Source organism: Chroicocephalus ridibundus, chromosome 1 (assembly GCF_963924245.1).
Source record: "Chroicocephalus ridibundus chromosome 1, bChrRid1.1, whole genome shotgun sequence".
In the NCBI taxonomy this organism is placed as follows: Eukaryota; Metazoa; Chordata; class Aves; order Charadriiformes; family Laridae; genus Chroicocephalus; species Chroicocephalus ridibundus.
This window is the reverse complement of record NC_086284.1, coordinates 98,686,556-98,706,972: the sequence shown is the minus strand read 5'-3', so window position 1 is coordinate 98,706,972 and position 20,417 is coordinate 98,686,556. Positions and strand designations below refer to the sequence as shown.

Sequence of the window (20,417 nt, the reverse complement as noted above, 5' to 3'; positions counted from 1 at the left end):
TGGAGCTTTCAGCCACCCCCGCAAAAGTAAGGCAGCTCAGGAAACTCCAAACTCGTCCAGGATCGCGTGTGCCAGTGCCCTCCACTTGGGCAGAAACACCCCTGCCTTGCTGCTGGGAGAAGAGCCTGGGACATTGCTCAAATCCCGGGCATGTCCGCCCCCACCCGGCTCAGCCGCTCTGCCCTGCCCCACCGGTCGTCTCCTCAGAGACTTCGCTCCCTCTTATCGCTGGAGCCCATCCCGCTTTGAAGCAGCGGGGTCCAGCCACAGGCTGGCGTGGTGGCAGGGGTGCCTGGCTGCCGACTGCGGGCTTCCCGGGGGCTTTAAGGCTCATCTTAACCCTCTTCCACAGCCATTCGTGCCGTGGAGGCAAGAGACGCTCAGCTTGAAAAGCTTCAGACAGCTCGCCCACACACAGAATGGTCCTTTCACCAGAAAACTTCCCTGATGTTTCCACTCAGTGCCATCAACAGCCGCGTGGAAGAGTGTGGAGGAGCTGCCCTCGGTGCACCAAAGCCGGCTGAGACCCACTCAGCCTGGCCCCAGGGTGCCGTTGGCCGTGTTTAAGAGTGGCTGAGGAGGCACATGGAGATGGAGCAAGGCCCAGCGTGTCTGCAGAGCCAGGCGTGCCAGCTCCTGGTCGCCACGCTAGAGCTCCCTCCCATCCCGCTGCAGGGCTGAGGCAGCAGCTCAGCTCTGCTCCCCACCAGCAGGTTGGCACTGTGGAAACCTCCCTTTCAGCAGAAGCCGCCTTCCACCCAAAATCAGACCCGTCCCCATTTACTGCTCCCCTCGTGGCAGGCCAGTGAAGTCCCATTGGGAGCTTGGCAGCCCTGTCGGCAGGAACGGCACAGCCTGGCAGGGCCCCGGCTCTCCCTGCCCTCAGCACCCTGGTGCTCTGCTCTCCCCGCTTACACCAGCCTGAAGATCCGTCCCCCACATTGCTCTTTCCTTGCCATCTCCATGGCATCACCTCCTAGATCTTCCACCCCTCATTAAACGTTCTGGCACACGCCCAGGAGTACTGACACAGGTCCAGACTCCCATCACGGTGACTTGGAGGACTTCTTAGCCTAGCAGGACAGCCTGACTCTCCTTGGCCCCTGAATGCCCATCACCCTCTTCCCCATTCCAGCAGGTCCTGGAAAACCACAGGCTGAGCAAATGGCAGAAGCCCTCCTGAAGACCTATCCATGTACTGTACCGAAAGCCTCAACGAGCCCCATGAGAGCTGTAGAAATGCCAGGAACCATAGCAGTAAGTCCTCCCGTAAATCTGCAGTACGCTGGCAAGCAGCGAGGGGCCAGTTGCACTGATCAGCTCTCGCAAATGCCATGGTTAAGCCAAAGTGCCCTTGAAATTGATTCTGGACACCGCAGATCCTGCTCAGGAGGAAGGGGTGCAGACAAAAGAAGTGGGTGGGTTTTTTCCTACATTCTCCATTTTCTGTTTTGTGCTAACACAGGGTGACTGCTGCACTTTATTTGACCCTGGTGGTGATACAGCTACAGAAGAAAGGAGGCATTTATCTCTCTGCAGAGAGCTTTGAACAGCTCACTTTATTTCCTAACACCCAACCCGTTCCTCTGCCTCAGACCCAGGTGGCACGAAAGCCACTGAGGCAGCTCAGCCGGACCTGACCTTCCCCATCGGGCTGGCAGAACCGATCTTGCCCTTCCCCAGCCCCACACCAGCCTTGCCCTCAGCGATTGCTGCCTCTCATGACTGCAGCCCAACAGCACAGAAAATGAAAAACACACACGTTCAAAAAGACTGAGCACCTGGCATCAGAAGTGCTTTAACTGCGGTCGCGCCCACAGTAAAAATTATAGTCCTATAAATTACACGCGGAACTGTAATTTGGTCAAAGTCTTGTTAAGGTTTCCGACCGAGCAAGTTATAGGTTGTAAAGGTCATCATAAAGCACTGGAGAAGTTAAAATCTGTATGACCTCAAGAGTTTTCTGATTACTTTTTATCAGCTGTAACTTGTAACGCACATAGATGAGAAGCAACTGGCAGTTGCAAAAGTTCCTGCATCCAAATCCGGAAAATTACCTGCAGAACAAAACAGACATGGCCAGATGCAGCTGCAAATTACATGCTATGGAGGGAAGGGAAGGGGCAGCCATGCTTTGCATATCCCTTAACTTGTAGTGCATGCAGTGGGCAAGGATAACAGAGGTTCTTTATTCCCCGGTAAAACTCTTTTCTCCTCGCCTCCAGCCTCCATGCAGGACTGGAAGCAATAGAGATGAATCATACATCATTTGCAAGACTTGTAAAATCTTATCAATTCTGAAGTCCAATTTGTGCTAATCAGCCCATATCACAATTGCAAACGTCAATCCAAAGGAGCAGCCAAATGACTGGTGCGACCAGCTGAAATTGAATCTGAAAGTTTCCCTGAAACTTTCATCTGAAAGTTCACTCATGGCCGTGTGACCAAATCTCCACGCTCTCCCATTCTTCCTCCAACTTACTTCCCTCTCTTAAGCAACCATAACGGGATGATGTGTCTTGAACTCTAGTTCACCATCTTTGTCATGAGCTCCTGGGAGCGGGCCAGCGTCAGCGTGCAACCAAACACCAGCTTCCCTCAGGAGCTGGGCAGCCGGTTGCCCAGTTCTCATCCAAGATCTCACAGTCCCCTTCAGAGATGCCAGGCCACTCACACTGCCGTGCCTGCCACTCAGCACGGGGCACAGAGCCTCCGGGGAAGGTCTGCCCTCAGGCTGCGCCTTCCTTTCTTCTGCCGAGGTTTCCCAGTTTCTTTACAGCCAGCTCACAGTCCAGGCCAATCAACCTAAGATACCACATGAAGAACTGGTGGGCCAGTACGTTACATAACTAAACTTCTTAAGTTACAGGAAATACCCTTAGGGGATCCTCATTTATTTTTCCTTTGCATCTAATTGATTATCAGCATCAAATATGAAAAGCCAGCATTTCCCAGGAGTATCAGCAAACTGACGTCGTTTCAGCTGCTCTGTACGCAGTATATAAAACTGAAAGGAGTAAAGTTCAATTTTAATTATGCAGCTGATACTGTGAAGTAAACAGGTGCTTTCTTCTAAGGATTTTTAAGATGGATTTTTCATCTTTTGAGACGGCTTAGCATAAGAGCCAAATTTTGCTTTCAGTTATATGGGTATAAATCTGGAGTAACTCTGATAATCTCAAAGCAACACCAAACTCGCATTTTCTTCTTCGCTGAAACTCTGAAATTGTGCAACAGAGCAAACGGCAACGATGCAGTAACTCCAGACTTTGAACGTGGCTGGTGAAACTAGTGCTTTGACTGTGTGAACCACCTTTTCTCCGGCAAGCTAGTAATGCAATTAATCAATTACTACACAGAAGAATCCCAAACTTTTCAACAGGATCCAGAAAAAGCAACATTCTAAAGCAGGTGTTTTCCAAAGCATACGCTGAACTCTTGGTTTTAGAGCAGTAAAACTTCCTAATGGCCCACAGTTTCAGACTGAAGCAAAACTTCACAGCAAAGTAAAACCAGAGATTAATAATGCATATGTTAACCAGTCTGTAACCGCAGCAGCACCTTATAGTGTCATACTGTGTTCTTTGTATAAACCCATTGTTCAACTTTGTAAATAGTTTTGACACGCTGTAAGTTTTTTGAGCACCACCTGTTATTTAGAGACTTTCTTCATTCATAAATTGTCCAAAAAGATGTGTTTCAAAGGAGAGGGAAACTCAAAGGAGATCCGCGGTTCCTTAACAGCCTAACATCTGGCACTAGCCACATGAAGAGAAATTAAGACTTTGATCGCTCTTCTCCTCCAAACAGGGATTTCTCAAGCTTATCAACAAACGAGATTCTAAAACACTATCTGCAAACAGTAGGGTAACCTGACAACTTGCTCTGTATCTATTATTGCCAAATAGACAGCAAAGAGTAGGATCCATCTCACCTAATTTTAGCCATCTAAACTAAACAGTTGGCACCTTGTCCCAGCGAGTCACTGGAGCGTCCTCTACACCCAATGGCATGAGACTCCCACCAATTTTAGCATGCAGAAAGGAACAATGAGGAAGGCATTGGTGACACTGCCTGGAAAGTCCAGATCAGTAGTTTATGATAGACGCCAAGGTCTGGGAGAATCCCACCATGACACGTCCAACAGTACGCCTGGGGTATAGCAGACGCCTGCATGGAGAGCTGCAGGCTTCACTCCCCCAGCAAAAAGGTTCCATTAACTGCAACACAGCCCTAGAGCTGGAGAGGAGCAGGAGGAGGGGGCTGGTCCCCGGCTCCATCGAATGGGGGACTGGGGAATAAAGGAACCTGAAAAACAGCAAAAAGATGTAACAGCTCATAACGAATCTGCAACTAGTAATGTCCAACTGTTTTCCTAAAATATTTGAGAAATCTTAATGAAATTTCAAACACTCTGAAATGTTAAGGGGTCAGGCTTATCCCTGGCTTCTATCCGCTTGCCTTACTTCAGCACAATTTGACTCCAGTGACCTTTTTTTTTTTCCCAAACCAAAAAGTATTATGAATTTGCTTCCCTGTGATAACAAGTTCCCCTCAAATGTTTTATTTTGCTTTTCCATAAACCCAAATAAAGAATCAATTGCAAATACCTAGAGGAAGTAAATTCAGGGAAATTTGCTCTGGTATTTTTGAAGGTAGACTGTGTTTTACAGATGCGGTGACTTTTGCGTATTAATTTTGCATAATTAAACACTTAGTACAGAAAAAAGACCTTCTCAAGGTCGGTGGATCATTGATGGTTTGATTTTGAAGAAAGAGTCTTGGTGAGCTACACCTGAAAATAAAGTCATCTGGGAGACAGTCAAAGACTTACCACCAGATCTGAGGAGCTTGCTGGGGAAAAACTGTAGTGTCTCAAATCACCTATTTTAGCATGGCTTTTAAGTGCTGACCATGCCGGTGGACACACAATTAAAATGAACAGCCCTGAGTGTTTTGTTTCCTGATTTCATACAGAAATGAGGTGCAACTGCATTGCCAGGCCCTCTCATAACGTCAAATCTGCCAGTCAGCTCCCAGCAAACTTGACAGAGGGAGAAGACTTCTCAAAAGATAATTAAGCTCCCTCAAGCTCCATGACCAGGTAGGGTAACAGCAGAAAAGACCTAATTAAAACCTTCAAAGTGGCGTACACGCTGCTTGGCAGCAGCTAACCAGCCCACCTCCACAGCTTGCTAACCTGGCCACGAGCACCCATGTCATCTTCAGCTTGTGCACTCCATGCTGTCCCTGGGGTGGACTTGGTTTCAAGGGGAAGGGACATGGAAATTTTCAAGAAGTATCTCAAATCCACAGGATATGAGGCTTCACAGAAGCCTCCTCTGCTCACAGAATTACTTTTTTTCTTTTTCTGTTATTTACTGTCTTCCAGAAGTTTGATGAAAGACCTTCATAAGCAGCTACCGATTAAATGGAAAGTGGATGCCCTTTAGATCTTCTTAAAATCGAACACTTTCCTGAGTTGAAATTCCAGGAAATTGCCAATTATCATTTTGATCCCTTTAGGATTAAACTCCAGGAGGTTTAACTAGGATAGTAAGATAAGAAAACAAATCCAAAGAAAGCATGCTTTAAAGAAGATTTAGAGCCTTCCAAAAATCTGCACTTGCTAAGTTCAATGTAGCATTGAACCTGACACAGCACAACCCTGTGCAACCCTTTCATGTATGTGAGATCTGCATCTTAATCTTCATTTTAGACAGTCCCAAATCGGACTGCTACCCTTTGTAGCATTTGAGCCAATTATTTCAAGTCATTTTAAGCTGATTTATTACATTTTTAACTCTGGACATTCATCATTCTGCAGACAGCCTAATGGGAGATGACCTGTACCTTAACTTATGTATTTTACAACGGTCTTCCTCTGAAACTGTGTGCCAGTCACAATATTTAAATCCTATGAAGTTTACTTGTTGTTTTCTGTACATTTGGTTTAGAAGTCCACATTGTATTTTGTTAATACATTGGGTTCGCAGCTGAGGGACCATAACTTTAGTATGGAAAAAGTTGCTACGACAGCATTGCACTTCTCATTTGCTATTCCCTTGAATAGCATCACCTAACTGCCTGTGCTTCTGTCATCACAGAAACGGATGCTATTTTTTTTTTCTGAAAAATGTGTAAATTATACCAATACAAAGCACACAAAGGTTTGCATTGACCACTGAGGTAAGCAAGCTGTACACAGAAACTCTAACCAACACCACAGTTGTGCGAGAATGCAATGATGCTCACAACAGAGAAGCAGTTCATTTTAGCCTCTTCAGCGCACAACTAGGTACCACAGTCAACAGTAATTAATTTCCTTTTTCCAGGGCTTTTCAAAAAACAATAGCTCGGTTTCTAGTACACTTGTCAGCCACAGACCGAGCCAACTTGCAGCTCGAGTGAATCTGAATGCGAATTTTGAAAGCAGAATCCATTACACGATACAGAATTTAAGTTTTCTTTTATTAGAATGGAAAATGAGAGGTGAGAAGTAACAGCAATAAAACTGGAACTTGGGGTGCATTCTGACACAGAAGAGTTATGAAAAGCAACAAAATTTTCCTCACAGTACAATAATTATTAAGGATGGACCAACAAAATTATTTACCGCTGCAATAAACTATGTATTATCAATGAATGAGATGACTGCTTTACTCCCTATATACGGTAAATAGACAACATAACCTGGATCATTTTGAAACCCATTATCAACAAAATCCTACTCAAAGTAATTGAGTCTGCCTCATCTCTACCAGATGACGTAAGATTGTATTTGGGCAGCTAAAACCCAACACGTTTTCCCGAGTATTATTTCAGTTGGGTTACCTAATCTCCAGGAAGGATTTTGTCAGAGGAACTTAGGCAGAGGTTTTTTCAGTCAAGCCCATCTCTAACAACTCTTGCAGCATAAAAATGTAGGAAAGACATAAGCAGTTGGTGTCAAAGAGCTCTTCTATGCTTCATACTCAAGTATTTTAAGATCTTCAAGTAGTTCTTTCGCAAGTGCTTGCAGATCTGCATTGCGGCTCTTTGACAGTGCAATGATACGCTGAAATGGCAAAGTATCGCGCATCTCAGAGGCTGCCTTGGCTAATACTTCTGGCTCCAGAATCACAGACTGGAGGAGCCGCAGAGCATGAAGACAAACTTCTGTATCCGGGTCTAAAAGCGGGGGAGGAAAAAATGCAGTGCTGATTAGAAGCGAGTCCAAAAAGGTGGCATTACAGCTCTACAGTGCCATTCCTCACGACCCGCCAGGCAGACAGGGAATAACTGAAGTTTCGTAATTCACAGCTGCCAGTTGGTGCTGGCTGCCTGGCTCTAGAAGGAACCTGAAAACAACACCTTTGCCCTCCTCAGCAGCTTGTGCTCAGCAGTGTTTGGGAGGGAGAGACAACAAGGAACCCTTCTCTTGTTTTTGAAATGTTGAAAATGCTATAAAACAGGGAATTCATCAATTTGACTTTATCCAGCCGGTAGCCAAGACGTACTGTTGGATGCAAACCAATTTAAGAGCAGGACAAGCTATATCCCATGACTGTTCAGGCTTAAAAAACAAACAGACCAACTAATCAAATCTGCAGTAAATCACTAGGCTTTTCTTTAATTTCTTTTCATACAAGCCTTCAGATTTCTTCAAAGCTCACTAAAATATTAATCTTAATAAAACTTTCTGGTAACCGTGTATCAAGCTTCCAAGTGTTTAATTCAGTTTACACAAAATTGAAATGGGTACTGAAGCTAAGCACTGCTGCTTAGGAATGCGTCAGAGAAACGTAGCAAAGGCCTTTCACTGACTTAAGCTAGGAAGACATATAATAACTCTACTGTTAAGAACACAGGATGCATTTTTAATTACTGAAACATTAGGAGCATTACATTTTAATCACTCACAACAGTCCATTTGCATTTAGTTCTTTATAGCTTTATCAAAAGCATCTGTTAGAAAGTCCCATTTTCGCACTTCTCTATTCTGCTATTCCAAATGAAAATGTATAATATATTTTTATGGCTGAAATAGTTATTTGTTCCATGCACCATGCATTTTTTATGTGTTTGTCATTAGCATACCTAGTCTTCAGCAAGCTTTTGGTAAAGCGTTGTGCAGAAATGTTGAGAAAAATTAATTCAGATCACTTTGCGCACAAAATCACCAGAGACCAAAATCTTACTGAAGGAGCATAAATGCAGCGCAGCGATAAACCACACTGCACTGAGTTTGAAGGAAGTGTTTGGTGGGCTGGAGCAAGTTCTTTCCTTTCCTGGCTTATTTAATACCTAACACTGGTGACCTGAAAAAGGACTAAGGAATATTATTCATTAAAGCATAAGGGGAAATGTTGAAAGCACCCAGGGGAGAAAACAGAATGTGATCAACAGTGAAGGTGACTATGACTTTAAGCATGAAAGTGACTGTTGAGATGGGAATTTTTTAAGTAATTCCCATTAGCACGTCTGAAGTACAATACTAAAGATTGTGATATCTGATCTACAGCCACAAACCAGGCACTAACTCTCTCTTCCTCCATTTTCCATCATAAATGAGATCAGTAAGTCTTTTCTACCATACCTTCTTCCCTATTTAAAGTGTAAACCTCTAAGAAAGGAATTCTACTTTCTCCTGGGAAACTAGCAGAGTGGGGTATAATCTGAAGACACAGGAATTGTCCAAACCCAAACAATAACATGCATTTCCTGATTTTCTGTGTAAGGAGAATCTTAGCTATTGGGCATACTGGACAACTTTAGACATTCAAATCGGCATTTTAAAAAAACCCAGTGCTTAGTGCTGCACACCCCAGAGAAGTGGCCATACCCGTATGGACAGCCTCTCCTATTGCTGCCACCTGGGCTGGAGGCTCTTAGGAGTCTTTTTTGATCATCATCTCCAGCAGTGCCTGCAGGTGCAATTCTCTGAGTGATGAGCAGACATAACTCACGGAGAAACGCTGCAACTCAGCCTCACAGGCAGCAAGTCTTTATTTCTTGGGCAGCAGCACGTCAGTGAATCCTTTTGAAAAAACTTGGGTGCAAGTTTTGGTTTTCAGATTTCTTCTGACCTAATCAAAATATGACTAAAAGTCTTGAATTCGTCCTCCTGTTCCTTCCATTTTTTCTTCATGCTTGCCAGAGGTTTTTTTTTAATTCCTTTTTTTTGGCCACATACAATGTGCAAACTCTGCACATTATCACCCGCCCCCTTTCTCTGTACTTAGAATTATTCTACGTTTATTTAGCAGAAATAGCAGCAACAAGCCATAGCCCAAATACGTACAAAGAAAGCTTTTGGGAGAGAAATCTATGTAATTCATTACAACCTTCCTCCGTATGACTTTATTCCTCCATGAAATAAAGCCATTAATACTTTTAATGGCTTGCAGTACTGCTGAGAAGCTTCATATATGTAAGATGTTTTAAATCCCTAGATGAAAATTGCTTTGTTATTAATACTGTTGCAGGCATCTATGTTACTATTATCTGCAAGTGTTTAAAGGCTGTAGCAAGTAAAGAATTGATCAGGGAAGAAGCGTTAGCAGGGGAGCTAACAAAATTAGGATCTGTAGATCAGGAAATGATTTCCAGCTTGATGAGCAAGAACATTTTCCAGTAAGAGCAAAGAGGTTCTAGGAAGAATCTTCAGCAGCAGCCAGGGAAGCTCAACGGCTTGAGTCACTCAAATGAAGAACAGATTAGGCACTCGGGCATACAGCAAAGGAAGGAAATGATCCTGCACCAGAAGACGACTTAATACGCATTTAACCTCTGATTGCCATTGTTCTGCATGAATTTTGAGACTCCTCGAGTTAAATAAATACATGTGCCTTAAAATATACTCCCTTGGGATTACATGCGGTTTTGAGAATACGGATTATTATTACGGATAATCATGTTTTCTAAGAGGATTTAAAAAAATACCCTAGAAGTCTTTCTCTTGTCTCTCCAATATCATTAGGGATTTTTTCTAAAAACGCCGTCTAAAGAATATTCAGAAGAAATGTAAGGCATCTTCATTATTCGGCATTATGTTTACTTCAATAGCTTCCAGTTTTAGTCATTTCTACGCTAGCTGAGTAACATTTTGTTTGTACAAGATCAAAAAAATCCTTTAGCTGTAATCAAATCACTGCATCGTATCCTCCCAACAACTAGCACACACATCTCTTCAACTAAAACTTCAGAGCTGCAATCATCATTTCTGGGGAACAGGGGAAGAAGTCAAGCTGCTTGCCTCAGTCGGGGACCACAAGCGCAGCGTAAGCCTACCACCATCATAAAACGCTGATGCAATTTTAACAAGGTATTGAAACTGCTGGAGTTTGCTGACGTTCTGCTAGCTGCCAGCATACTGTTTGATGTCACTGGCTTTCAGTCACTGACAAAAGCAACTGATAACGTGGACAGATTTTAGTCACATCTGTCATTAGCACCATGCTCTCAGATGAACTGTTCCCTACAGCAGGGTTTAAGTAATTGCATTACATCAATGCTAAAAAGCTTATCTACAATTGGCTCTGAGCTGCGTGAACTCAATTTACACGTGCCCATACCATTCCCTGTCCACCTGAATTCAAGATTTATTAACACCAAGCTGTTTACAGCTATGTCTGCGTACAAAAGCAGTATTTCAAAAGCTTCCCACCACTGTTGTAAATGTCATTCAATTCAATTACTGTCTGATTCTAGCATGAAGGGGCGACCTGCCACTCCCCCTTTCCTTTTTATGAACCTGTCAGACTACCTACGTTCACAGCACGTCTAACGGAGAGAGCCGGGGATACAGCTTGCCCCGTGTAAGACCTCTTTGCATTGCCAATGCTGGCGGAGCTGAGCCAGTATCTGCAGCAGCAGAGAGTTTGCCGGACATTTTCATAATGCTGATGGGTCTGAGGAGACAAGAAGTGTTGCAATAAAGACACCACGTGGGGAAGGAGCAGGGAGAACACCATGGCAGAAAAAAGACTGAGCTTTGCTGCTGCAATTCGTACGGATGCAAATGCACTTTCTCTCTGCAACATTATTTGCCCCAGGTCCTGTATAACTGCTCGGTTTGCTTCAGTCTCCTCCCTGGCCAGGTGACTGCTCTCAGTGTCAGACACGGAGTTCAGCTGACCAGAATTCCCCACTCTCCCATAGACGTGTGCTTGTCACGCTTTTATCAGGGAAATCCTCGAGAGAGACTCCCAGGGGTCCAGACTGAAGCCGCAACTTGGTCCCAATTTGCCTGACTGCTACTTAGGGGCTGCGAGTGAAAAGGAGCTTGCACAGACATCGCTCCGCAGCTGGCAGATTTGTGGGTGAGCTGTTAAGATACATTCTCCAGCTCCCATCAATCCCAGCTTGGGTTTCTGAGGATTCCCACAACAGCTACCGAAGGAGAGTAACAACGTAAGAACAAACCAACACTTTACAGCGACAGGTGCATTTACCAGAAGTAAGGTTTCTTACATAAATTTACAAAAGGAGAAACACTGTGCTCTTCAGGAGAACATCAGTTTGCCTGAGCCTGCTGTTAGGCAGGGCAAGGACCTAGTCAAGAAACTCCTGCTCAGACGGCAAGGAGAGCCCAGCAGGCCCTCCATCTGGGCAAGTGACGTTTGCAGCAGCTGCTTAGATAAGAGTACAGAAAAGGGCAAGCGTTCAGTGTACTTCCCCTGGCCACTCTTCCAGCCTCTCAGCTAACTGCGGTTCAGGGACTTTCTGCGTCAGAGCTGACATCTTTGCATTCAGGAACATGGGTATGGTCTTAAAGGGCAAGAAGGGCAATACTCTTTTGAAGATTAGTTTCACCGTCTGAAAAGCGTGAAATCGGTGAGCCCCTGAAAGACTGGGCACTGAGGTTTTGATTTACAAACCAAAATTTGTTTTAATACAGGCATCAGTTTACAAACAGGGGGGGTTCCAGATGTCTTTTAAATGCTGCCATGCAAATAACCGGAATTTTCAAAAACTCTCACAGCCATAACCAATTTAAACAGAAAAGCGAGGCATTAGAAACCTTCAGGGTTAGTCATGAAAAGCAAATATTGAAGGTTGCAGGCAGCATTAGCAAAATGAGAATGTGCTTCATACAGGCATTTACAATAGAGACCGTCATTTGCAAAGAATTTGGATAAACAAGGTTAGATTTCCGTGTGGAACTGTGGTGGAGGAAACTGAAGGGCAAGATCTAAAGTTAGTCATACTTCTCTTGTTGTCTTTTGTTTAATGAAGTACCTGGAGCAATTTCCCAGCTATAGACGAGAAATGTCACTAACATAGTCTCTCTGAATTCCACACTTTCTCATGCATCCAAGGAAAGCAACCTTTTTAATTGCATTCAAAGAAAAGAAAAGTGGAGGAAACCAAAATAAAGATACAGGATAGTAAAAAAAAAAAACACCACAAAAACACAAAGCAAAAAAAAAAAAAACCAAACAAAACAGAGAAAAGCCTAGATCCATTTTGTCCAGCACCCATTTGCTGGTAGATGTTCTGTATGATCAAAAATGAAAAACATAAATCTAGTCTTTATTATCAATACCTGAGCTGACTGCCTCTTCTTGTTCTTCAAAAGATCCTCAGCAGAGAAAAGTCACTGTCTATTTCTTTGGGAATTACAGAATGAAAGCCTTATTGCATCTACAGATGTAAAGCACGAGAAAAAATATTGACAAATCTCAGGTGGATTTCTATGCAAAATTATATAACTTATTTTTTTTACTGTGAGGACAGGGCTTCTTTAAATCTGAAAGTTAGGCGAAACCCTTAGCCAAGACATCAACACAGGGAGAGCAGCTGATGGAGAAAACTCAAGCTGCCTATTTTCTCCAAGATGGGAACAGCTGCTCTGCAAACAAATGGTGCTCCACAAGAAGAGAACTCTACTGATCCCACAAGCTGCTCCACAGCCAGAAATCTGAGTCATCATTCATGTGTTTTATTGCTGGCACCAAGCTGGGAAGGTACAGGTAGGCATAGCTGAAACAACACAATAAAACAGCTAGGTAAGCTATCAGGGTATCTTCTTCAGCGATCAATGTTGCTTATTAAAGGGTGCCCATCTTTTAGACAGTGTTTTAAAAGGCAGGAAAAAAAAAAGAAAAGAATAGCTCACATCACGAAGTTCTGAAACTACAGAGATCTGCATTACCTTCAAAAAGTGTGTCAAACATTTGTTTTTCTCCTATTAACAGTATAGCCTCCAGCAGAATGAGCTATTACGAATTCTTGTTAGGGAGTGTGAAGTCATACAGGCTCATCCAAATTTTCCAAAGACAGCAGGACAGACAAACCCAGTTTGCAGTTAACATTCTTACTCCACTAGAAATCTTTATTAGATTTTTAGCCTTTCTCTTCCAGTCCCTGTATTCAATGTCAAGGCATATTTCTCTCTCTTCAAAAAGCCTGCTAGACAACCTGAATCAAATGCCTCTTTGCTTCAGATACAACAAAGCAGAATAGAGAAAATCACGCTAATTATTTGCTCTCTTCACTTAATGGGAAGGACATTCTTCTTCAGGGGACAAGAAGACTGGGCAGAGACTAAGAATTCAGAGAAGGAATTTGAGGGATTCATCAGCTGCGTACAAGCTAGTGGGAGAAAAATGGCCTTGATGTATAGGCTGAGGTCACAGACACTTGTAGACTGATGATGGAAAAGCAAACAGGATGATTCTCTGAAAATAAAAAAAAAAAGTCAGGATGATTTCTGGGGCCTCTCTTGGGGTGGGAATGCTGATAAAAGCTTACAGAACTGTGGAAAGCTGAATCATCTCATAAGCCTTAATCAAAACACTCTTTGAAGAAGCTTCCTGCAGGAAGACAGCATATACAGGATACCCTGCCAGCAGAGTGTAGTGCTCTACTCTCTTGCGTGGAAAAAACTGTTAAGACCTTATGCTGTAGCAGCTCCAGGTGTTGATAAGCTGAATCACGGCTAGCAGAAGCTAAGATGCTGGCCACGGAAACCAGAGAGGAGCAAGAGTGGGAGGAAGCTACTGAGTTCTGCAAGTTGAAACATTAAGAAATAGACTGAATGTAGAGAAAACTACAGAGATCTCAGACAAAATGATGGGAACAAGATCAGGTCTTGGATCTGACCTTTCATCTGGTATACAAGCTAGTCAGCCCTCTCCCTTCACAGTACTAATTCCTCCAAAGTCAGAAATCTGAACCAGCAGACGTGGTTTGTCTGAGAATCTTCCTCCTTTGCTGTAACTGGAGAACTTTATTAACAAAAAGTGAAGGAATTAGCCATGCCTGTCCTTCCTTCTACAACCCAGCCATACACAATTAACACTTTCAAAATGCAGAGTAGCCTTTCCATGTCTTATTTCCATTAGAAGATGCAAATTAATTATAACTGTGCCCCACTTCATCCTCTTATGTGACCTAGGAGCCTTCTTCAAACAGCAGACTGCATCAAACAATTAGCTGCTTTGTTTTATCACAACATTTGTAAGGGCACATTTGGGAACTCAGGGTTTTTGAGGGTGTTTTGAGGTGTTTTTTTGCTAGAACAACAGCTTACGTGTATGTTAGCCAAACATAAAGTAAAAGGAAAATCTGGACTAACATATGTTAAATTTCTAAGCACAGCAGAACAAAGGACCATGTATTCAGAGTTGTCTGAGAATACAATTTTTCTCAAACTATATTAAAAAAACCCTACAAAACTGGTGTTTTCCAACAGTCTTACAAGGATTCCTTAATTTTCTGAGATCTCAGAAGAGAGAGCCTATGGCACTGCAAAGCAGAAAGCTATCATCTGGTGAAAAGCATGAATACCTACATTTTCTGTAAAATAGTTAAGGGAACTATGAGGAATACAAGTAGCTTCCAGTTTCCTAGCCCAAATCAAAGCCTTTCTAGAACTTCAACATCAAATTAATTCCTTAAAAAATCAGATGCAACCTCCCTCACTTCAGCTGCCGTTAGCATTTACCAGTTGCATTTTAGCAGGGTTTCGCATAGCAGCACAGTGTGCCGGGATGACTAACCTCCCCAGTCCTATGAACTGCACACCAAAATCTTCTCATGGACAAGCCACAAAAACTTCAGAAAGCCAAGACAGAGCAACTCTAGGAGCAGTTCATAGGCAGGACAGTGTCATGGTTCTGTCCTTACTGCTGTCCTCACTGTCCCTTACAAGCTGTGCACACAGCTGCCAGCCAAGTCCAACACACCCTGGCAACGTCAATCTCTGCTGGCTCCTACGCAGGGATTTGAAGCCTCTGAAAGAGCACAGCCTTGATGTCACTCATGTACCTGACAGTGGCAACAGAAGTCCCTGATGCCCTTGAAGTCCTGCACTGGCCCAAAGGCAAAGCTGGGAATAGTACTCAAGCCCTGCAAACCCAAATCCTATTAGGGCACAAGGCCTCTCTTCAGCTGTAGAAGGGGTCACTTTTGTCATGGGTCAGTGTGGTTACGGAGGTTGGCCTCGTTCCCCAGAACGTGTCAGAACACAGTTACGTTTTCTTTTGTTAAATGGTAGTTTCCCTTCAGGGTTTATTTTAAAGTTGGTATGTGAAAATACAGTTGGCTTTTTTTAATTCACTTAATCAAATTTCTCCATTCCCTATTTTTAATTCTATCATCCATAAATTTTATATTAATGGAATATTACATACAGTGCCAAAAACAGTGTGGAAAATGCACGTCTCCCTCTAGCTATTTGCCCTTTTTGTTTACTTTCAATCCGACAAAAGCTATACATACTCAGGTTACAGATATAAATTTCTGGCTTGTTATTTGCAACACCAATTGCCAATCTACAACCTCCAAAGTCACAATTTGTAAGGTTCTTAGAACGACTTACCATTCAATAACCACCAAAGCAAAGGAAAAAAACCTGGATTTTCACTGATGTACTTCAAGCCTTTCAAGTTGATACTCACATTGTAAAGTGACATTAGCATTAGCCTAGAGTTGAAAGGAAAAAAGATCATAGATGGTTTGTGTTAGAAGGGAACTTAAACATCATCTAGTTCCAGCCCCCCTGCCATGGGCAGGGACACCTCCCACCAGACCAGGCTACTCAAAGCCCCATCCAGCCTGGCCTTGAACACTTCCAGGGACGGGGCATCCACAGCGCCTCTGGGCAACCTGTTCCAGTGTCTCACCACCCTCACAGTAAAGAATTTCTTCCTGATATCTAATCTAAATCTACCCTCTTTCGATTAAAAAAACATTACCCCTCGTCCTATCACTACATTCCCTGATGAAGAGTCCCCTCCCTGTAGACCCCTTTAGGTACTGGAAGGCTGCTAATATGATAGACGATATCGCAGAAGATATGATGACCTTTGATTTCTTTGCATGTTTTAGCACCTTTTGCTATTTATGCCAAGCATGTACTAATGCAGAAGCCTATTCTAATAATTTATATTTGGATAAAAGAGACAAGTCTCAAATTATATATACGCAATGTTGTGCAAAACCTTGTTTCTGCTGCTACATCGCGTATTTCAAACACATGGAAAAATATCCCATGCAAGAGTAAAAAAGTCTCATCAAACTCCATGATGTTCATTATATGAGATGTGCAAAACCTGGACTTGCCTTTACATGACCACACAACCTATAAAATAGCGCTTTTGTGGTGACAATCCCCACTGGGCAGACAATCATCTCAAATAAGCTGTGTGCCCTGACAAATCAAAGGGCCGCTAGGAAACACAAAAAGCAAGACTATGCTGAGTACTAGAGACACCAAAGGAAGTCTCTGCTCCATTGGTTGTGCAACACTGGCCTTTCTGTACACTGACCCTCCAGTCAGCTGAAACACAGACACGTTGCCTGTGCCATCCTCCTTTACGTATCCTCCTGTTCCTCCTGCAAATGGGAACAGACGCAATATGCAGCCAGTGTACAGCAAACACCAATGTAGGCTCTCTCCGCTGGCAGGGGAAGTTACTACACCTACAGGAGCATTTGGAAGGGGACAGGCCTGAAGGAGGGGAAAAAGAAGGTATTAGTAGTCCCAGTTCCGCTTAGCACACTCCCTCCTAAATTAGTCATCCCTTCTGCTCTGCCTGCTCACCAGCCCCTCGCAGTCACGGGGTCACACGGTCTGGGCCACCGAGTGAGACCCTGCTGTGAAAAAAACGACTGCTTGTCTCCTAAAACGCCATCATGGACTTTCCTATTTACTCTGCCTTCACGAACCCAGACTGATTATGTTCAATGTACCTGTGGAAATTTTATTTTTTTTTAAAGTCAATAACTGGAATTCAGTTTGGCTATAAACTGTGCTCGTCTTAGTGTAGATCAACACCAGGGTAACACAGGCCAAATGGTACTCTCACCCGCACCTCTTCAAAACTGTTTCCAAATAACATTTGGGCCCATGCAAAGCCATATTTTTTTATTTTATTTTATTTTATTTTATTTTTTCCGTAACGTGATTTCATTAGGTCTTTTATTATGTTGAAGACGACAGAACCCATACCCTGTTTTCCAGGTAACAGAGAAGGTCTATGGCCTGGCAGATAGAAAACATTTCCTTAATTGAGCATTGAAAAAAAACCTAAGATGACATCTCTGGCAAACTGAAACCAAGACTGCCCCTTGCATGTCAGTGTGTAAATGACAAAATCAAACCACACATACTAAGTATATTGTTCATTTCAGCCACATTTTCAAAAGCTTCCAAACCCAGGATTTCCTAATTTATCAGTCTCCTAAAATTTAAAGTTCATTAGTCATTTTGGTGATGGCTCTAGCCTGCCGATCCCACCGGCTTCTCCCATGGCGGTTCACGCTGAAGTTACTGCGAATGTGAGAAGCTTCGGTATTATCAGTAACTTGCAAAATCTGATACCCACCAGGGAAGGCGGGTCTGACTAGAGATAACCCTTCAGCCTTAGCCATGACAGCCGAGGCCATGTTGTAAGGTACGGAAAGCTGCATGCAGAAATGGCAGCTTTGCCTCTTTATGCAGATAAAGCACCTGGGTCAAAATTCACTTTTAGCCGCTTTTGACTGTCAGACAAGTATGGTAATTTGGGGCTCAAAATGAGTCCCCCTTCCAAAGCTATCCAGAACAATCGCTAATACTCAATGCAGAGCATTTTGTTGGCCTTAAGTCTTCTGCAGTTTCTGCTGAACTAAGTTCTGCTTTCAAACACTTGATGGTGTTACGCCGTCTTCCACACTGATGATAAAAGTTTTTATGGGTTTGGTGGATAAAACTCCTTTTCAGCTAAGCAGAGTCTCAGTGGGCTTAATGCAAATTATTTCAATTACCCTCTAACGTGCAGCAGGAATGGGACGTGATACTCAAAAGCAGAAAACATCCAGAAAAAAAAGCCCACTGACATTAGCAAGACAAATTAATGCTCTGCCTCTTAGAAAATCAGACCACTGCTGCACTATGAACTTTGACCCAAGAGGTCCCTGATGTGCCTGGAAAAAGACCCATACTCGGGAGTCAAAAGGTGTCTTACAAACAAATTCTTTCACTCTTCCAGCAATGCTCTCCTGTCCTGCCTTTTATGCAGACCATCTTTACAGCTGTAGAGCAGCTGCAGGGAGAGGGCATTAGTGCACTTTTTGATGTGCTAGTACTTTTTATTTAATGTCTTTCCAAAGATGGTAACATGCAAGTCAATTTTCTGGACAATGCAAAGGCCAGATGAACGTGCAGGGCTCCTATAACATTTATGGAACATGTCATCATACCCACTCACAGTGGGGTGCTGGGTTGCATACGAAACGACAAGTGAAAAACAGGAAGGGGCTGGAATGTTCTCTGTGCTGGGGCCAGCTTGGCAACTGCTGTCTCACATGACTGCGATAAACCTGCACCTCACTGCACTGCCACATTTCCAAACCAAAGGGAAAGAATGTTATTCCAAATGGACTTCACACCTCACATCCTACTCTCAAACAAGTTCTCACGGCTTAAGCTGTGACTTATGCCACCAGCAGACTTTCAGGCAGTCTCCATGCATTCCTTCAGAAAGCAGGAAAGGAAAGTAATCCATTGCAGCCTAAACTGAGTATAAAGAGGTATAACTTACATCCTGCGCTGTCGTGAGTTTGATCACCTAGGCTCGTAGGCAATACGAAGAAGAAATAGTAGACTATTAAATTTGCTTAATCAGTGGCCACCCGCAAGCAGTGACGGGTGCTGTGGAACTGAAACTGCACCTTGTAAAGCCCGTACGTTTCTTTTCATATGTACCCTGCAGCTCTTACTGGGCTTCCAGAACCCAAGCCCAAAGGCCCAGAATGATCAATAAAACAGTATCTTCTAATGGAAAGCGTTAACATTTCTTGACAACGTCTTTCATCCTTAATCTGTTTGACATTTGCAGCTAGAAATAAAGTGACGTAAAAAGATACTGCTATGTTTGTATTTTTATTTCACTTGTTTGCTTTGTGCAGACAAAAGGGACTGGTGGTGGTGATCCAGGAAAGTACTGTGGGTTTGCAGTGTCAAAAGAAGATATAACCCACCCCACAAGCCACTGTAGTAGCATATTATTACTAATTAAACACACTCAGATGAGCACAACATCAAAGTATTTCCAAGCCCTTTATACCACCTTAACCTCTAGTATTTGCACATTCTAATAAGTATTTTTTGCAATAATTATTGCAAAAGTGCTTACTGAAGCAAACCTGACACACACAATTACTGAATAAACAATACTTTCTGGGTTTTTTTTAATGTGGAGGGCATTTTAATTATGCACTTCATAGTCTTCCTATTTAGGCAAGCCAAATTCAATTAACATCTTATACTACATCTGTCAACGCTGTCTTTAAAATATAGAACTGAAAGCACAGCTAAAGCCCCTTTTGTCTGCTGAATACATGAGATTAGTACATAAAATGTACTAATATGTACTGAAGTATGTATTTTTACTGGCTACTTTCAACTGCTACGTAAGCAAAGCTGAAGATTCCTCACAATTCAATTATAGCTATGAACAATTGCGTAAATGTTTATTGACTGCCTAACAATTACAGATGTTGAATGAACCCTGTACTAATGAGAAGAAAACCTGGAGTCTTTCACACCACTGCCATTCCAGAAAAGCAAAGACCCATGAAATTTCAGTCCCAGCACTCATGTAGATGCCTTGCATATATTTATTAGATACTCATAGACTACAATTGATATTGTAGCAGCGCTGGAATAAGTGACAGCTTTTCCCTGTGAATTTTTCTTTATATACTGGTACAAGTAAAACACAGGATTGCTAGAACTAGAAGAGGGAAAAGAACTCCTCTCTTTATCAGCTTACTTTGTTTGATACAGCTGCGTGTAGAATCAGACCCACAGTTTCCTGATTTGTCACGCTGGAAAGAAAATATTTTTGAAAATAAAAGCTAGAAAAGAATTGTAAAACCTCAAAACTGAGCAAAGGACAAACATATCCTCAAAAATAATAAGCCAAATTTTTTATTTAACTGAT

At 42.9% G+C, this 20,417-nt stretch overlaps 1 protein-coding gene across 3 annotated transcripts in view; it reads right to left on the bottom strand.

Annotated features, from left to right (window-relative positions):
• Positions 1 to 6,495: 6,495 nt before the first annotated feature.
• Positions 6,496 to 20,417, bottom strand: part of HSF2BP (heat shock transcription factor 2 binding protein) — a 35,048-nt gene continuing 21,126 nt past the window's right edge. For 2 of the 3 annotated variants that reach the window (XM_063354114.1, XM_063354186.1), the window contains exons 7-8: positions 15,809 to 15,912; positions 6,496 to 7,170 (exon numbers count right to left, since the gene is read on the bottom strand). In XM_063354114.1, the coding sequence (XP_063210184.1) occupies positions 6,962 to 7,170; positions 15,809 to 15,912 (313 nt within the window). In that variant the 3' untranslated portion in view covers positions 6,496 to 6,961. The remainder of the gene's footprint in view (positions 7,171 to 15,808; positions 15,913 to 20,417) is intronic. The other variant, XM_063354272.1, reaches the window with a different exon arrangement.